Raw genomic sequence first — 17,427 nt, 5'->3', positions numbered from 1 at the left:
CGTGGCTGGCCTCTCCTCCCCTCCCCTGTTCTGGGCCCAGGGCTCAGAATTGCACCTGAGGCTTAAGGCCCAGATGTCTACCTGGCTGCTCAGGGATGATGTGTGAAGATGAGAAAAACAAAGAGATGGAGAGGGGGCAAGGGAGGAATGAGGGGAAACTGAGTCCTTGACCTCAAAGCTATACCTTTATAGAAACAGCCCTCTTCCCATACTGTGAGTCAGTGAGCTTCCCTTCTCCAAAAATGCCTGAAATTCCACTACTTTGAACATTTATGTGGGGGGAACCATTGTTCTTTCTTCTTCTTTCAAGATGCAAGAGCTCCAGGAGAGACAGGTCAAGGGGAAAAAGACTGTTAGGAGCAGCAAAATGTCCCTCAGTAAGGAAGAAAGGCATTGTGCGAGAATCCCAAGAGGACCCTCTGGGATTAGCCAAGCTGTGGACAAGGATTACACAAGACAAGAGCATTAGTCATTGGCTGAGTTTATGTAGGTCCTACAGCGGTTCTTAGTCACAGAGCTCTCTCTCCAGCTGGCGTCTCATTCCCAGGAGGCAAGTTCAGTGGCGAGCCCCTTCTAGAGGAACATGCTGGGGGAGGGGGTTCCCGGCCCTCACGCCCCAGAATGGTGCCCACGATTACCTGAGCCGTAAGCACCTGTGGCCAGCGGCCTCCTCCTCTCTCCAGCTGCCCGGGAGGGATGGGGGTGCAGGGTTGGGAGAGTGAGGGGATGTGGAAACAGAGAAAGAAAGAGGACAAATGGAATGAGTGGAGGAGGTGCCGGGAAGGGACGTGCGGAAATCTCCCCCGCTCAGACCCTTAGCGCCCCAGGTGGCAAGCGGGTGAGTCCAGCCTGGCCTCTCCAGGAAGGCTCTCAGTCTGTACCTCTCAGGCCATCCAACGACAACTGCCCAGGCCTCATGACAACGCCTGGGAGTCCACAGAACAGGCCCAGACACCCACATGGTGGCGGCACGCAGGTCTGAGAGAGGGTGAGACAAAGAATGGAAGAGGAGAAGGAGAAGCAAGAGGAGGTGGTGGCCCCAGGGGGCCCCTACCTTTCCCCAGGGCAGAAGGAGGCGCTGCCCGGCCGGTGGCAGGTGGCAACGGGCGGGTAACGGGAGGGCGCTCCATCAGGTACCGGCGCCCGCCGCACCTCCAGGGGCCGTAGGCCCCCGTTGCGGGCCCGTTGCACGTGCTCAAACAAGAGGGCCAGCTCTCTGCAGGAGAGGGCGCCATCAGCAGCAGGCAGGGCCCTGGCACCGCCTGCTCACCTGGTGGGCATGGAGCTCTGGTGCTCAGATCCTGCCAGGCTCTGCCTCTAGAGGTGCTCAGCAGACACCCGAAGCCAAGAACCAGCAGGGTGGGGGGTGGGGGAGACTAACCTTCCTCCCTCTCTTTCTGCACTCAGTTCCTGGGAAATCCTCAGGACTGCTGAGTACAGTTGTGCAGGTTGGACACAAGTTGAGGGCATCCTCAGAAGGCGGCAAGTGGGAGCTTGAATTTAACCTACTCTCTGCTCATCAAGTGGAGTGCCTAGACATGGAGCTGTCCCTCCCTGGGGGCCAGCAGCCACCCTGAAATCCTCCCCCTCCAGACTTGACTGGATTTTAGGGGGGAAACCAAGGCGCAGGAGAGAGATTTGATAGGGTATCTAGGTCAGCTTCCCACTCTTCTAGCACCCACTCCTGCCACTGGGTTCTTGGGAGACTAGACTTGGGGCTCAGCTTCTTACTCTCCAGGCCACTTCCTGTTTCCGTAACCGAAGGACTCTATCTCCCCTCTGTCTCCCACTATATGCACAAGGAAGCTGAGCTCCAAGGAGCTGAAGGCCCATGGGCCTAGAATCTCTAAACCAAGCTCTGTCCCTCTTACCAGAGGATCCAATATGACCCCCAATCTTCCCTCCCCCTCACATGCACCAGCCCCTGCCCCAGTCCCCAACGCCTGGCCTTGAGTCCTTAGACTACCCCCACGCCACCGGAAAGGGAGGCTCCTTCCAAACCAAACACCACACCTATCTCTGAGGTGGGGGCTTTTGGGAGGGACCCGGGAGGGGGAGCTAGGTGGAAGGGAGAGCAGGATCACACAACTGCTCTTGGAGATCTAACCAGGGAAAAGGCCCCCACGGAAGCTCTGAGCACAGCAGCCCGGCCCAGCCCCGCCTCGGGCTTGGTTCCCTGCCTGCCCGTGGTTCCCAGCCATGCTCTGCGGTCTTCATCCCTGCCCAAGGGCCTGGCCAGGCACCTGACCACATGGACCTTGGAGATGGTTATTAGTTAACTTCCGCATGCAGCCACCCCCAGGAGGACCCTGACCCAGACCTGAGTGAGAGGGATGAACCCGCTTCTGGGCCCTAAGGCCCAGAAAAGTAGGGGCCTATTCACACTCCAGGGTGCTGGGCTGGGCCCCTGCCCCCAACTCTGGCGTGTACATTCTTGCCCGTACCGTGTGTTCTCTCCCGAGCCACAGTTTGCCAGGCCGGCAGGGGCTAACGCGACCCTCGGCTCAGAAAGAGGGGAGACGAGCTGACAGCCACCCTACAGGGTGGCACCGCGGGCTAGCATGCAGACTGCCAGCGCTCCAGAGCCCGGGGTGCAGCTGGTGGGGGGGAAGGCAGGGCTCCACCCCACACCAGCATCCACGACCTTCCTGGGGCAGAGCGGACGTGGGGGAGAAGACGCTCTGGGCTGTGCATTACACGGGATTTGCTGAGATGTCCCCCCTCTCCCACCCTCCAGGGCCAAGTCCCAGCCACTTGTCCTCCAGGGGACTGCCCCCCACCCATGTCCCCCCGCAGCAGGGCCTACCTGAAGGATGGGAGGATACTGTCATAGTAGTACCAGGTGGCCGTCAGGTAGGCCCGGCTCGTGTCGGTGGAGTACAAACGCCACGCAGCCTGTCGCATGAGGGAAAGTGGGGACAAGGCATCAGCGAAGGCTCTCTGCCCTCAGAGGAACCAGTCCTTGGGTCAGCGGAAGGAGACCCGGAGCCAGAGGCCAGTTCCAATTCCATCGCCGCAGGCAGGGCCAGACAGAAACAGAGGCCTCGAGAGAAAGGACTTCCTCAAGGTAGCAAGCGGGTCGGCGTCGGAGCCAGGGGTCTAAGGTAAGAGCCAGGCTCTGTCATCAGGCAGGCGTGGCTTCCGGTCCCAGCTTTGTCCTTTATTAGCGGGGGCACATGCAATAAAGCTGCAGAGCCCCTCTGGCCTCATCTGTGAACTGGGTACAGTGCTACTTACCTACCAGCCTGATGTGATGGTGCAAAGGGCAAATGTCTGTTAAGTGCCAAGCACGGTGCCTGGCCCACAGAAAGCGCCATATACTGGGCTCCCCTGTTCAACACTCCTGTCATCTGCAGTGCCACAGCTAGGAAGGAGCTACTCATCGTGTGTCTGAGCAGTGTCCTTCTCTGCCGCTAGACTCTAAGCTGTGTCTTGGTCACCACTGTGCCCTTTGGTGCGTGGTAGGAGCTCTGCAAAGGTATGGGGAATAGATACTTCACTGAGTGCATTCTTTCCACTATGAATAAACCTACCTCATCATTCCCAGCTGCCTGTCACTGCCCACAGGGTTGAAGAGGGCAGGGAAGAGCATCAGCTGCCAACCCCTCACCATCCGGGGAAATCCGGCATCTTGCAGGATTTCCTCTGCAGCAGGAGAGATGAGGGGTGGACCAGAGGAAGGACTGTCCCTCTCCCTCCAGGTAAGAAGACGAACCAAGGAGGGACTCTGAGTGCAGTGATTAGGGAGGGCAGGGAGGCACGGACAAAGCCTAACTGAACCCTGGAGGCCCCCCTTCTTTGGGTTCCTCTTGTCCTTAAGGATGACCCACTGCTGACCTCACTGGCCAGGCACCCTCCTAGGACAGGAATATTTTTACTTCCTGCTTGCCTAGTCCCCTGGCTTGAGCTGGGGAGCAGCTGCCAGAGCTGTCTCATTAATTATGGGCACCACAATACCAGCTGTCTCATGGCATGGACAGTGCCAGCCGCCTGGCCCTACAATGCCCCCTTGGAAGGCCAGCTCCCAGGGGACGATGGCCATTGTGCCTCAAGGGATGCTGAGAAGGAAAGGCTGGGCTAGTGGCTGGAGATAGCAGGGATGGGGAGGAGATTCCAGCCTGGGGAGGAGAGATAAGGGGAGGGGGGCTGAGTCAGACGTGGATCAGGGTGTGAGGTGGGGGGGCATGCTGGGAGCAGGCCAAGGTGGGATATGCCAGTGTTCCCTGAACTACTTCCCCTAGGGGCTGCTCTCACACACACTGTGACTAGAGAGAAGCCAAGGCTGAGTCACAGAGGCACCCCAAATTGGAGCCCTGCCTCCCTCCCACCCCATGCCCTATCAAAAGATCTCAGAGCCGTGGGGGAAACTGAGACCACACATGCCTGGTTTTCTGGTTTTCTTCCCACCCTTCTATTCGCTCCTCTGTCTCCTTGACTGGCTCAGCTCAGAGTGCCCCGTCACTGAATGCTGAGGTTCCTAAAAGCTCAGTCCTGGACCATCTTCCCTCCTCCGTCTTTGCTCTCCATACTGGGCGAGCTCATCCGTGCCCTGGGCTTCATGGCTGTCCAGGTGCAATGGCTCCCACACAGTCCCCTCCTCTTAGCTGCAGACCCGTATGTGCAGCTGCCTCCTCACCACTGCCGCTCAGAGGCTGAGGCCAAGCACGCTCTCTGTGCTCCTGCTGAACTCACATTCCTCATGCCCCAAATCTGGTCTCCCTCCAGTGGGGAGGGCCATCAATCATGCAGTTGGGCAAGCCAGAGACCTGGGAAGTCACCCGCCATGCACCTCCCTCACCCTCTCCCTCACTCCTGATGCCACGGATTTCTCCTCCTAAAAATACAGAATCTGTCCACTTCTTCCCATCTCAACTGTTGCTGATGCCAGTCCAGCACCCCACCTTGCCCAGACGGTTTCCAGAGCCTCATAACATCTCCCACACACACTGGGAGCACTCTCCAATCCATTCAGCTCTTTTCAAAACACAAATCTGATCATGTCATCCATTCCACCTACTTCATACCTGTCAGTGGTTCCTCACTGCTCTTGGGAAAAGTGTTAAACTCCTCTGTGTGGCTCTCAGGTCTAGGCCTCGCCCACTGACCCAACCCTTTCCACTATATACACTTTGAGCTTTCTGTTCCAGTCTCACTAGCTGCCTTCCAGTTCACCAAACACACCAAGCTCCCTTCTACCACAGGGCCTTTGCACATACTATTCCCTTACTTTGAATGCTCCCCCACCCACCTTCACCTCTTCACCCAGTTGACTCCTACCAGTCTTCCAGCTCTCAACTGATGTATCAGTTTCTCAGGGTCATCATCCCAGAGTTCCCTCGCAAGGTCAGATCAGACCAGCACCCCATTAAATGTTCTTCAGGGAACTATTCTTTCTTTCAAGGTGTTTGTCTCAGTTTATAGTTACTACCTTGATTTGTGTGAGTGGGGAATGCATTGGTGTTGGGAGCAGTGCAGGCTTACTGATGACTGCACAGCCTTTGGCTGGCAGGACAAGAGGCCCCAGGCCCCACTCCACTGCTGGCCACGTTGAGCTGGGGCTGGAGCAGGACAGTGGGAGCAGTTCTGATGAGGCCTGAACTGGGCATGTGGCACAAGGGAAGCTTCTGACAGTCCCACTTAGCATCTGTAGCCCTGACTTGGCATGTGACCCCAGAGAAGTCACATCTGCTCTCAGAGCTTCAAAGTGGAGTCACAGTTGTGAAACTGGGACACCTGGGTCAGCAGAGAGGAGATGACACACCAGTTCATTCCAGGGGCTTCCCAGGCATCTCGTACCTGGATGAGGTTGGCTGCAGGCATCCTCCTCTTCTCAAAGTGCTTCTGACGGTGCTGCTCTTGCACCTTCAGGGCAAAGCCAGAGCCCAGGATGCCCTAGGGGAAGAGGCATGGTTGGGAGAAGGGGGCAGAGGGGGACAACCCAAGGAGAAGTTCTCCATCCCAGCTCCTCTGAGCTCTCCCCGCCCCATCCATGCAGCAGGCTCTGCCCCCAGATCCCTCTCCCCCAGGCTGGGAGATCCTAAGTGCAGGAGGACTCACAGCAGGCAAGGCAAAGAAGGAGATGCCTAGTAAGGCGAAGCCGGCAGCCAGGACCCTGCCCAGCCATGTGTGCGGTGTCTTGTCACCATAGCCAATGGTCGTCAGTGTGATCTGGGGACATGAAGAGTTTACAGACTCCTCAGGGCTGGTCTCAGGAGCCACCCACAAGAGCTTGTTGGGGCACGGGAAGGAGGAAGCCTGATCATGAGGAGGTGCCTTACGGTCATCCACAGGGGCTGGTTAGGGGCATAGATGAACTGTTCCCTTCTCTGCTTGTGGTCCATCTAGTTCCCTTCCCTGCCCTGTGCTGGTCAGGGTGAAGGTTGCAGGGGCTTGGTATAGGGAACTAGATGGACCACAAGCAGATCTCCTGGGGCAGGTTGGAGGCTAACACAGGGGCTGGTCACAGGGGGTCCCGGCTCTAGCTGAGAGGCTCGCTCAACCCAGAGTCAGAGTGACAGTGGTCACACAGGGGAGGGTCTCGGGAAGAAGGGCAGCCCTTGTACAGACCCATACGCACCGTCCCCCACCAGAGCGAGTCGGCGTAGGAGGAGAAGTCGGAGTTGGCGTCCTTCTCGGCCAGATAGACCAGGAAGGAGGCGAAGATGAGCACCAGGAACCCAATGTACCAGGCGGTGATCAGCTCCTGCGAGGGCAGCAAAGGTGGTAACGTTAGGAGGGCTGAGGGGGAGGGGCCTGGGAAAGTGAGTCACCCTGTGGCCACCTGGCAGAGGTGGGCAGGTGGGAGGGTCCCACAATGACCTGAGAGGGGTGTTCTGGAATGGGGGACAAAGGTTCCCCACCTCTCGGAGTGTGGCTCTGCCCGCTTTCCTTTCCCAGCTCCTCCCTTCTAGGAGACCATCCTCAGCCTTCCCGGCTTCCCGAAGGGGGCGAAGCCCTCCCCAAAACTCAGGGTACACCCTCTTGACCTTCCAGATTCCACATTCAGACCTCAGTCCCCAGACCCACCGCACCCCCAGTGCTCCAACCCCCCCCCCACACACCCCGCCCTAGCTCCCCACTCTGTTGTGTGCCCTGACCCCCAAACCCAGAAGCTTCCAAGTGGGTCCCTTAAGCCCTGACCCCGGACCCAGCCCAGGAGTGGCCTCAGAGATGCGTCCTGTGAAAGGGGACCCCTACCAGGTCCCCAGCCTCCCCTGCCCTGCCCCTCCCCCGCTGCACACCTTGCTGTGCGCGTAGACCACGGAGCCCAGCAGCTTCCAGGTGCCGCCTCGGCGGTCCATGCGGACCATGCGCAGGATCTGCAGGAAGCGCATGCTCCGCAGAGCGGACGTGGCGAAGATGTTGCCCTGCGTGCCCGCAGCGATGACAGCCACCGAGGCCACAAACACGATGAAGTCTGCAGGGGCGGGAGAGGGGGAGGTCACAGCCCTGCCGGGGAGCCAAGCCACCCCGGGGTCAGGCTCCCAAGTGGGGGTGGGGGACTCTGGGGCCGGGGTGGGGGTGTTGGCGGTGATCGGGAGGGTCCGTGGAATCTGCCAGCAGCCAGGGTCTGGGTCAGGTTGTCAACCCTAGGGTTTGGGGTCAGAGGTCAAGCACGTGGGGGTGGGGGAGCAGGTCTTGTCACCGATGACACAGAAGGGTTTTCTGGCAAAGCGGAAGCGGCCCTGCCATCCTCGGTAGCGGCAGCAGCATCCCGCGGACCAGACGCGGATGATGTACTCCAGGCCAAACACCACGATCATCACGAATTCCTGTGGGACCAGGGACCTGAGTTCTGGTCCCCTCTCCCTAGGAGCAAGGGCCCAGGTCCCACAGTACTGGCCCAGCCCAGAGCCCTTGGGTGAGGGGGGCCAGGATATCTTCAGACCACCCCTCCTGGACGTTCCTACACCTGGCTGGACCTGAGGAGAATTCCAGAAAGCACATGGCCCCTTCCTCAGGCTTTCAGCCCAAGCCTGTCTTGCACTTCCTGTGCACTAGCTGTGTGGAATTTTCTTCTCTTCACCCACGCCCCCTCCTCCCAGCTATCCCAGACTCTGTAACTCAGTAACCCTGACTGGGTGACCTAAGGGGTGACTCTGTGTCAGCTGTCCACTTCCAAGGTGCTTCTGTTTAGGGTTAGGAGAGGGGGAAATCACACCAAGAGTTGAGTTAGCAGTTTGGGTCCTGAGAAGGAGTGGGACTTACTCACCTCTGCTCAGGGCCCAACAGCAGCCCTGGCCTAGTGGCAGTAGGTCCCTCAACATTGGCTGGAAAGCAGGACATGAAGTCCAGAAAGGGGCAGCCACCAGCTCAGGGAAGACAGCACAGCGCCACAGGCAAGCCACTCTGTGAGCCACAGTATGAGAAGCCTCTCTCTCCCCCCACCCTGAGCCCCAAGGGGCTGCCTTACACAGCCTCGCTCTAACCTGGCCTCTGGCACTCACCAAGATGAGGAGACATTCGTTGGCAAGTTCCTGGTGCTCCTGAATAGTGGACAGCACGGACAGCACCAGGCAGCTGAAGACCAGCAAAAATCTGCAACAGCAGCAGGGAGAGGGTTAGACTGCTGCACGGACAGGACAGTCAAGGGTGGGGGAAGGGGCTGTGGAGTCGCGGGAGGCGAAATGTATGATTTGGGAAGAATTAGCTGGAAAGCAGAATCAGAGTCAGAGCTCCCTGGAGTTGTGGTTCTGTGCCAGATGCCAGCGGGAGAAGTTCCTAGGCTCTGGGCTATGGAGCTCACAGACACCGACCACCCTCTCAGTTGCCCTCGCTGCTGGCTGCCGCTCAGAGAAGTGGGTGACCGATCTGTCCGGGCTGGTGGTGGAAAGAGACTGGCTCAGGGTCCCATGGTCAGGAGGCACCCGTGGGCTCAGCCACTCACAAGGGGTGGCCCCAGGCCCTGGCTCAGTTTGAAGACTGCCTGAAGAAAAGTAGCCCAGAGGTCAGCTGAGGGGCCAGGGAAGGTCAGCGGGCGAGGGAGGGGTCCCTGCTTCCCATGAATGCCAAGGTGGCTGGAACATCGCTTCATTTGCAGAAAGGGGACAACTGCTTCTGCCTTCGTGGGCTCTTAAGGAATTAAAGAAGGAGACAACTCTGAAAGGAAAGGGGACTCGGGAGGACAGGGAAGAGGGGAAGGATGCAGAGGGGGATGGGGTATGATGAGGGGAATCAGGCCTCAGGGCCTGCGGCTCCCCTGAGGGCAGAGGGAAGTCCAGAAGGAGATGTTTAGAAATGGGGAGAACTTCATAACCCAGCTCATCCAACACTTCCTTCAAGCCCAGCTGCACACATAAGGAAACTGAGGCCCAGAGAGGGTAAGGGACTCACCCAAGGTCTCTCAGTATGTCCAGGACAGAGATGAGGTTACAGCCCCCGGGGGGCTGGGAAGAGGGGGAAAGGGCATGAGGAGAGAGGCTGGCAGCCTTGGACAGAGTATGAATGCGCAAGGCAGGCCAAGCTGAGGGGCACCGGCTGCAGATGCAGAGAAAGAAACCGAGTCGTACTTGCGGAAGCGCTCCTCTGTGAGAGACGGAAGTGCCCGACCGCACGTGCCCTTTGGAAGACACTCCGGAGGGAATGAGTTGCTCTGGAAACACATCCCTTGTGAGCTGACCCACAGCCTTCCCCAGATGTTCCCAGAGTCGCCCCACCTGGGACTGCTGACACGGCATTCTGCCCCAAACACCCGCTTCGGGGCCTGCGGAGACTGTGCTCACCCTCTGCCTGTGGGCAGGACCCCCGCACCCCTGTTCCCTCTGCAGAACGCCCCTTCCCAGGGCTTGCCTGCATGTATGTGGCCCAAGTCCCTGTCCACGTGGCTTTCTTGGTTCTCCCGTTTCACGGCGGCAGGGGCACAGGCTCAGGGTCAGAGAGGCTTGGGTTCCAATCCTGGCCCAGCCTGTACAGTCACTTACCTCCTCTGAGCCCGCCTGCACATCTGTCCAGTGGGAGCCAATGGGAGGACAGACATGGGAAGGACTTCCACCCCTCCTTGCACAGCGGCTCCCAGGCTGCTCGGAGGGCAGGCTTAGTGCTGCAAGCCAGCACATGCCCCTGGGAAGAGGAGGTAGGTAGCCGATGCTGATGCCGGTAAAGGGTTTTGAATGAATGAGCGAGGAGGAGGCCTCCTTGGCCAGTTCCAGGCAAGAGCTGAGTCAGCAAAGACAGAAGGCACAGGGAGAGCAGTGGGAGAGCTCCAGCTCCTCACGTTCAATAATTAACCACAAAAATGCAGCAGCCACATCCGCCAGGGAGGGGGACTGCCCCTGACCCCAAGGCTCAGGAACTGAGGCCTCCCCGCTGAGGTCGTCTTCATCCAGCCCCCTCCCCTGGGAAGAGCTGTCAAAGCCAAATCTTGATGGACCCTCACCCCAGCCCAGATGGAAGGAAATCCTTCCATCCCACTGCTCAGCTGACCTCACGTCCTCAGGTTAGTGGGCCACACTAAGGGCTTCCTGCTGGGGCTTCCAGAAATTTATTTTTCTCAACACTGTTCTTTCCATGTCAATAGTTAGTTACACATCTATAAAATGGACACATCACAATGGGTTAAATGAAAAAAGCAGATTTTCAAATCTGAAGGACAATGGGATCCTTATTTTTAAAATACAGATTTTTTTTTTTAGATCTTATTTATTTATTTGAGAGAGAGCACAGAGGCAGAGAGAAGCACACTCAGACTCCCTGCTGAGCAGTGAGCCCAATGTGGGACTTGATCCCAGGACCCCGGGATCATGATTTCAACTAAAGGCAGACACTTAACTGAGCCACCCAGGCGCCCCTTAAATATAGACATTTTTTAATATTCATATCAAGGTCAGCAGGACTTGTCTCTGGTGGCAAAATTAAGAGTGATTTGGTTTTGGTTTTGGTTTTTTTGTTTTTTTTCCTTATCTGTACTTCCTCATATTTTTTTAAGGATAAACTGGGGTAGGGGCGCCTGAGTGGTTCAGTGGGTTAAGTTCCTAACTCTTGGGGCGCCTGGGTGGCTCAGTGGGTTAAAGCCTCTGCCTTCGGCTCAGGTCATGATCCCAGGGTCCTGGGATCGAGCCCCACATCAGGCTCTCTGCTCAGCGGGGAGCCTGCTTCCTCCTCTCTCTCTCTCTGCCTACTTGTGATCTCTGTCTGTCAAATAAATAAATAAAATCTTTAAAAAAAAAAAAAAGTTCCTAACTCTTGGTTCCAGCTCAGGTCATACCCTCAGGGTCCAGGGATGGAGCTGGGCGTGGAGCCTGCTTGAGATTCTCTCCTTCTCCCTCTCCCTCTGCCCCTCTCCTCCCCCACGCACTCTTTTCTCAAATACAGAAATAAAGTCTTTAAAAGTAAATAAACAGGGGTGATAACAAACTAACAGGAATTTTAGAATGCATTTCCTTAAACATACAGAGACAGAGCCACCTTTAATCCTGTCCCCGCCTCTTTACCACAATAGCCTTTGCCATTTCGCAGGTGTCCCAGTGTGGCAGCCTCTCCCCCGGGAGTCCAGCTCACACGTCCAACTGTCCACTCAGCATCTCTTTCTCAGCTGTCTGGTGGCCTCTCAAACCGAACATGTTCAAAACCAAACTCGACCTGCCCTCGGATCTCGTTCCCCTCCCATCTCCCCACCTCCACGAATGACACCGCCTGCCAGCCAGGGGCTCAAGCCGACTATCTAAGAGTGCCTTGGGTTCTTCCTTTTGCTCACTCACTGCTCTGGTCCTTTAGCAATTCCTGTTGGCTCTACCTTCGGGATAAATCCCTGGACACTCCACAGCTCACCACCCTGACTAAGCCGCCACCATCTCGCCTCCGCCTGGCCTCCCACCTCTGCTGTGGCCCAACCGCGACCCACTCTCTTCATAGCAGCCGGGGTGATCTTCTTACAATGCAAAGCTGGAAATCCTCACTCTCCTCAAAACTCTCCCCTGACTTCCCCTCCTATTTGGAGCGCAAAACTTACACTCCGCGTGAGCAAGAAGGCCCTGTAAGCTCTGGTCCCCACGTCCCCTCGCAGGCCTGCGACCCTCCTCTCCATTACTGTGCTCCAACCATCCTGAGCTCCATGGCCTTCCTGGGACACCAAACTCATGTCCACCTCCAGGCTTTGCACTGGCTTTGCTGCTTCCTCTACCTGTTTACTGCTCTCTTACGCAACTAGGTCTCTGTTCAAACATCACTTCCTTGGAGAGGCTTTCCCCAACCACCCCCTCTCCAAAACAGCGGCCCCATCCCCACTCTCTTTCCTTGCTCTGCTTTACTTTTTTTTTTTAATAGACTATATAAACGAAGAGCAGAAATTTCACATGAAACAAACATTAAAACACCATGTCAGCAAAGCCCCCAGTTTGTGTCCACTGAGAAGTCTCCCAAAGCTCTGAGCTCATCCCTTCCTGACCTATTGGACCCCCCTGGCATCCCTCTGAGAAGGGAAGAGAAGGCAGGTCTCTGACCTTGACCAGCTCCATGTGATAGACACTGTTTCAAAATTCCCTGAGCTTCACGTTCCCTGCGCTCCTATACGGGATGAGAGTTTCTCCACCCCAGAGGCTCACTCAATGCAGTGGAACAGATACACTGAATGTGATAGAGAACATCTCGTGTCCCAGGCACCTGAATCATTATCCCCATCTTCCAGATGAAGAAAGGGGGCCCAGCGAGAGACAGACTTGCTCCAAATCACACAGTGAATCTGTGTGATCTCTCTGTCAGAATCAGCATATGGTGTTATTCATGCAACAAACAAGGATGAAGGATTGTCTCCAGCCTCCTCTGGGGACCCAATGTCTCTGTCTCTGCCAGTACAGATAGGACACAGTTGCTGGCTGGCCTGAGCTCTCTGTCATTGCCCCAACAGAGAGGTCAGACTGACGTGCACTTTCTGGAGCATCTCTGCCCATCACATCTGGCTGCAGTTCGGGGCCCGGGCTGTCCCTTGCCCGACCCAGGAGGCAGAGCTGGGATACACCGGTGCTGCCTGCCTGACTCTCCGCGGCTGGGCTTAGCTCAAGACTCCTTACGACCCCTTTGCACCTCCACCCCCACGCCGTGACCACCCCCAGGAAGGCCACAAGAGGTTGAGGGACTGAACAGGTAGACAATTTGCTTAGATCCGTGGTTCTCAAACTACAGCTAGTGTGAGAATCCCCCAGAGCACTTATCAAGATACTGACTTCTGAGCCTCGTTCCTAGAATGTAAGTATGAGGAGGGACCTGAGAATCCGATGTCTACAGAGTTCCCTGGTGATACTGACGCTGCTCCTCCGGGAACCACACTTTGAGAATCACTGGCTCAGCTGGCTGAGCTTGGGGCTGATTCAGGGATTAGCCAGCTCCTGGCTTTTTAAACAACAGCCATCATTGTCTTCCAGGCCTCACCCCACCCCCATACCTTCCTGAAATCACTCCAGGGACAGCCCCAGCACAGGGGGAGCGAGAATGGCGAGAATGGCGAGAATGGCGCTGCTGGGGACTGTGGGTCTCACGCCAACATCAGCTTCCCCCCCCCCCAATTCACCGTGTGACCCCCAAACTGCTCCTACTGGCTGAAGGCTTCCAGACACTGTGCCTGAGCCCTCTCCATGCTTTTTTTTAAATTCTCACAACCACCCTGTGAGAGCAGTACCATAATCACCCAAGGGCTTATCACTGAGAAAACACAGGCTCAGAAAGGCAGACTGTGATGACCGCACCACTCTGGGAATATACTAAAAAACACTGAGTGGTATGGGGTTACTTTATGGTGTGTGGATTAGAGCTCAATAAAACTGTTATTTAAAAGGAAAACAAAAGAAAAACAACAAAAAAGAAGAGTATACTAGATTGTCCAAAGTCATAAGGCAGGGATCTAAACCCAAGTCCACCTGGACCCCAGAAGCCATACTAATCTCTGGGCCTGAGTTTGCAACAGGGGGTGGGGGACATTAGCACACAAGGTGAGGGACCTCAGACTTATGGCCACAGCAAAGGGGTGGAAGGGAGAGGGTCTGCCAGGAGCTCAGTTCCAGATTCTCTGGGGATGACCCCAAAGAGAGAGAGAGATGCTTGGAGGCTGAAGAGGTGAGGCTGTGAGTCAGAGGTCGCCCAGCAGAAAAGGGTTTACCTCCCGACGTCTCAGCTACGTTCCCTTAAGAAACGCTATTTGCCATCTACACTCCGCCGTTGAAGAGTGTCACGAAAGGAAAGTCATGGTGTGATAAGTGTTTCAGAATTACCACTTGGGTAGTGTGGAGCAGGGATTGGAGGGGGTGAGACTGATCAGGGGGAAGCAGATAGAAAGTTCCACAGTAACTCAGATGAGAGATGAGGGTGACAGCACCAAAGAGAAGTGGACGGATGGAGGTTTCAGGAAGTAGGCTTTGGTAATGATCTGGAAATGGGGACAAGGAAGGAGAATGACCCTCCTAGTTCTGCTGTGGGCACCAGGCGGATGAAGGTGCGGTGCCTGAGCAGAGAGGAGACCCTGCTGGGGGGACAAGTGGGGCGAGGAGCTCCATTTGGGTCTTGGGCCTCAGCACACACACTCAAGGGCGTGACGAGAGAGACCAGAGCCGGAAATGCGGACTTGGGGCACATGGGTTGTAGAGACCTCGGTAGTGGCTGAGACGGTTCAGAGACCACGAGGCCCATTTCAAGGAAGACCCAGTGGGACCCCAGAGGTGCGGAGGGAGGAAACATGCTCCACCTAGATGAGAAAGGAGCTGCCAGCAAGGCGGGAAGGAAACCAGGACAAAGAGGTGGCAGAGATGCCAAGCAAGAGGGTTTCAAGGAGGGAGAGGAGGACAGTGTCAAGTGCTGCCAAGTGGTCAAACAAGATAAGGCCTGAAAAATGTCCACTGGATTTGGTGACAAATTGGTCACTGGGCACCTTGGCAAGGGCACGGGAGGCGGGGAGCAGGAGGGGTGTGACACAGGCCCGTGGGTGTTGGAGAGGAGGAGGGGCATGAGAAAGAGGGAACAGCGGGCATGCAGAGAGCTAAATTCTGCGGGAGGAGAGGCAGACAGTGGCTGGAGAAGGATGCGGAGCACAGGGACTGGGCTTTGGTTTTTTTTATTTTAAGAGGCGAGAACCAGAGTGGAAGAAGCCAGGAGAGAGGGAGCAGTGGAAGATGGGGGAGAGAGAGGGAGCGAGTGAGCAATGCAATGAAGTCCCCAGGGCAGCGGGGAGGTGGGGATCCAGAGCGGGGCGGGGCCAGTGCTGAGCAGAAAGGAACCTGCCAGCCTGGGACAGGTGGCCAGGAGGAGGGGCCAGGTGGGGCAGGAGGTTGGGGGACCGGAAGCCAGAGCACTTCCTGGGGGCTGCGACATCCTCTGTAGCTGAAGTCAGGCAGAAGAAGTCAGGCCTCCTTCTCAGAGGAGGAGGCAGGGAGCAGAGGTGGCGGAGGTTTGAACAACCAGTGTAAAGGGAATGGACCAGGCCCTGGGGAGGGGTCCTTGGGGGGAACAGAGGACCTTTATTCCCTACCATAAGGATGGGAGGAAAGATCCAGAACCTCACAGGTGCTCTGCCCATGCATTTTTTATTTGGTTTGGTTTGGGACATTTTTGGTTTTGCTTTTATTTTTTTATTTTTATTTTATTAAGATTATACTCATTTATTTGACAGAGAGAGACAGCAGACGGGGAACACAAGCAGGGGGAGTGGGAGAGGGAGAAGCAGGCTTCCTGCTGAGCAAGGGAGCCCCACGATGGCGGGCCTTGAGCCCAGGACGCTGGCATCATGACCAGAGCTGAACGCAGACACTTAAGTACTGAGCCACCCAGGTGCCCCCCCTCCTTTTTTTTTTTTTTTTTTGTTTTTGTTTTTGTTTTTAAGGTTTGATGGTCCTGAGGGAGGAAAGCAGCCATGTAAGATGAGGGGCTAATTCCGCCCCCAACCAGGCCAAAGTAAATGCAGAACCAGGCCATGCCTCTGACTTGCTGGTGGGGGTGGGGGGGCCTCCTTCTTTCTCACCAGTGTCCCTCCTTCCAGACAGCCCTGCCAATGTCTGTCACCTGCTTGGTCACCAGCTGGCTCCCTCATTTCTACAACTGGCCCTGGGAGTAGGTGACCCCACCCAGACCAGGATCCCAAAGGCAAGTTTCTCTCTTACCCCCTGGGGACAGCAAGGGCCAGTCTGTCCCCCATTCAGCCAAGGTTCCTGCAGGACAGAGCCCATACCCCCACCACCTTCCAGCAGAAAAGGCGTTTCTTAAGCCCCAAACCAGAACTGATACTGAAAAAGAGATCTAGCTAGACCTGAGAGGCTCCCCCAACTGGGGGCTGCCGTGTGGCCTGGAGGGCCCCATGCTGCTCTGGGGAGAGCAGGCTCTTACTTTCTCTTGCAGGGGGATAGAGGAGAGGGGCAGTCGGCCAGGCCTCAGAGTGAGGCTCTTTCCAAGAATCCTCAGGGGCTGGGACAAGAAGTTTCCCCTGATCCAGCAATTCTAAATATGGCAAAGGGAGCAAAAGCACGTGACCCAGGGCCCCACACCAGGGCTGCTGCTGCGGCCGCTGCTCCTCTGGGCCAGAGGCCTGTGCTGGGGGCTCAGGGTGAGGGATGAGGTCTCAGTGGAGCCTCAGTTTCCCCATCCACAACATGAAGGTGGGGCACACTCAGGGAAGGCTAAAGTCCCTCCAGTCTTACTGCTCCCCAGAGTAGGGTGGAAGGGGAGAGGTCTGAGACCTCAGCTCAGTTCCAGATTCTTTGAGGATGTCCCTGGAGGGACAGCAGTGGCCAGCACACAGTAGAAAATATGAAAAAAATGCCCCCGCTTGGAGAACCAATTAGAAAAAGGCATTCCCTTTAGCCTGAAAAATTATAAGTTGACCCCTGTGGACAGACCCACCAGAAGCAGGCATCCCTTGTTCTGGGCTGACTGAGCCCTAAGCACGGGCTGGATTTCAGTGCCACGGGTGTCTCCTTGTCCAGGCCTCTTGGCAGCGCACAGGGTGTGCAAGGGCGTGGGCAGCCCCGGGGACAGCTCTGACAGCCACCGCAGCCCGGAAGAGCCAGCTCTACATGGTACGGCATGGCTCCGTGCCGCTCTCCTGGCCACCACTGACGCATCGGGAGCTGGACACTGACCCAAGAAAGGTTTTCCTTTAGGTCGGGCCCAACCAGTCAGGTTGTCTTTCTCAAGCACGGAACAAAGGACCACAGAGGAAAGTTGGCAAGGGTGCAAAGAGAAATAGACATGAGGCCGCTGTCCCAGGATCTCATCTCCCCTCCTCTGTTCTGTGAAGCCCAGACGTGCCTCCCGCCGCGAGGCCATGAAACTCTTCTCTCTCCTGGTAGGAGGAGGTCCTATGCCTCCGCAGGCCCGTTGGTCTTGAGCTAGTGTGAATGATCTCGGTCTCGCTAGGACGTGGAAGGCAGTGTCTTCTGGACCAGGTGTTTCATGAGTCATAGGCTGGTCCTCTCCTACCTGGACCAGCTCCAGATCCTCCTACTCCTTCTCGCT

General features: G+C 56.5%; 1 protein-coding gene across 4 annotated transcripts in view; it reads right to left on the bottom strand.

Annotated features, from left to right (window-relative positions):
• KCNQ4 (potassium voltage-gated channel subfamily Q member 4) overlaps positions 1-17,427 on the bottom strand; it is a 52,906-nt gene that overhangs the window by 14,832 nt on the left and 20,647 nt on the right. Inside the window, exons 2-9 of one of the 4 annotated variants that reach the window (XM_059136034.1) lie at positions 8,448-8,538; positions 7,646-7,772; positions 7,242-7,417; positions 6,578-6,703; positions 6,058-6,168; positions 5,797-5,892; positions 2,807-2,895; positions 1,055-1,216 (exon numbers count right to left, since the gene is read on the bottom strand). In XM_059136034.1, coding sequence (XP_058992017.1) covers positions 1,055-1,216; positions 2,807-2,895; positions 5,797-5,892; positions 6,058-6,168; positions 6,578-6,703; positions 7,242-7,417; positions 7,646-7,772; positions 8,448-8,538 — 978 coding nt within the window. Of the gene's footprint in view, positions 1-1,054; positions 1,217-2,806; positions 2,896-5,796; positions 5,893-6,057; positions 6,169-6,577; positions 6,704-7,241; positions 7,418-7,645; positions 7,773-8,447; positions 8,539-9,920; positions 10,396-17,427 lie in introns of those variants that run through there. The other 3 variants (XM_059136037.1, XM_059136035.1, XM_059136036.1) reach the window with 3 other exon arrangements.

The sequence above is a fragment of the Mustela lutreola genome, chromosome 10 (assembly GCF_030435805.1).
Source record: "Mustela lutreola isolate mMusLut2 chromosome 10, mMusLut2.pri, whole genome shotgun sequence".
Taxonomy (NCBI): domain Eukaryota; kingdom Metazoa; phylum Chordata; class Mammalia; order Carnivora; family Mustelidae; genus Mustela; species Mustela lutreola.
Note: the sequence above shows the minus strand (reverse complement) of the source record. Positions and strands in the feature narration are given on the sequence as shown.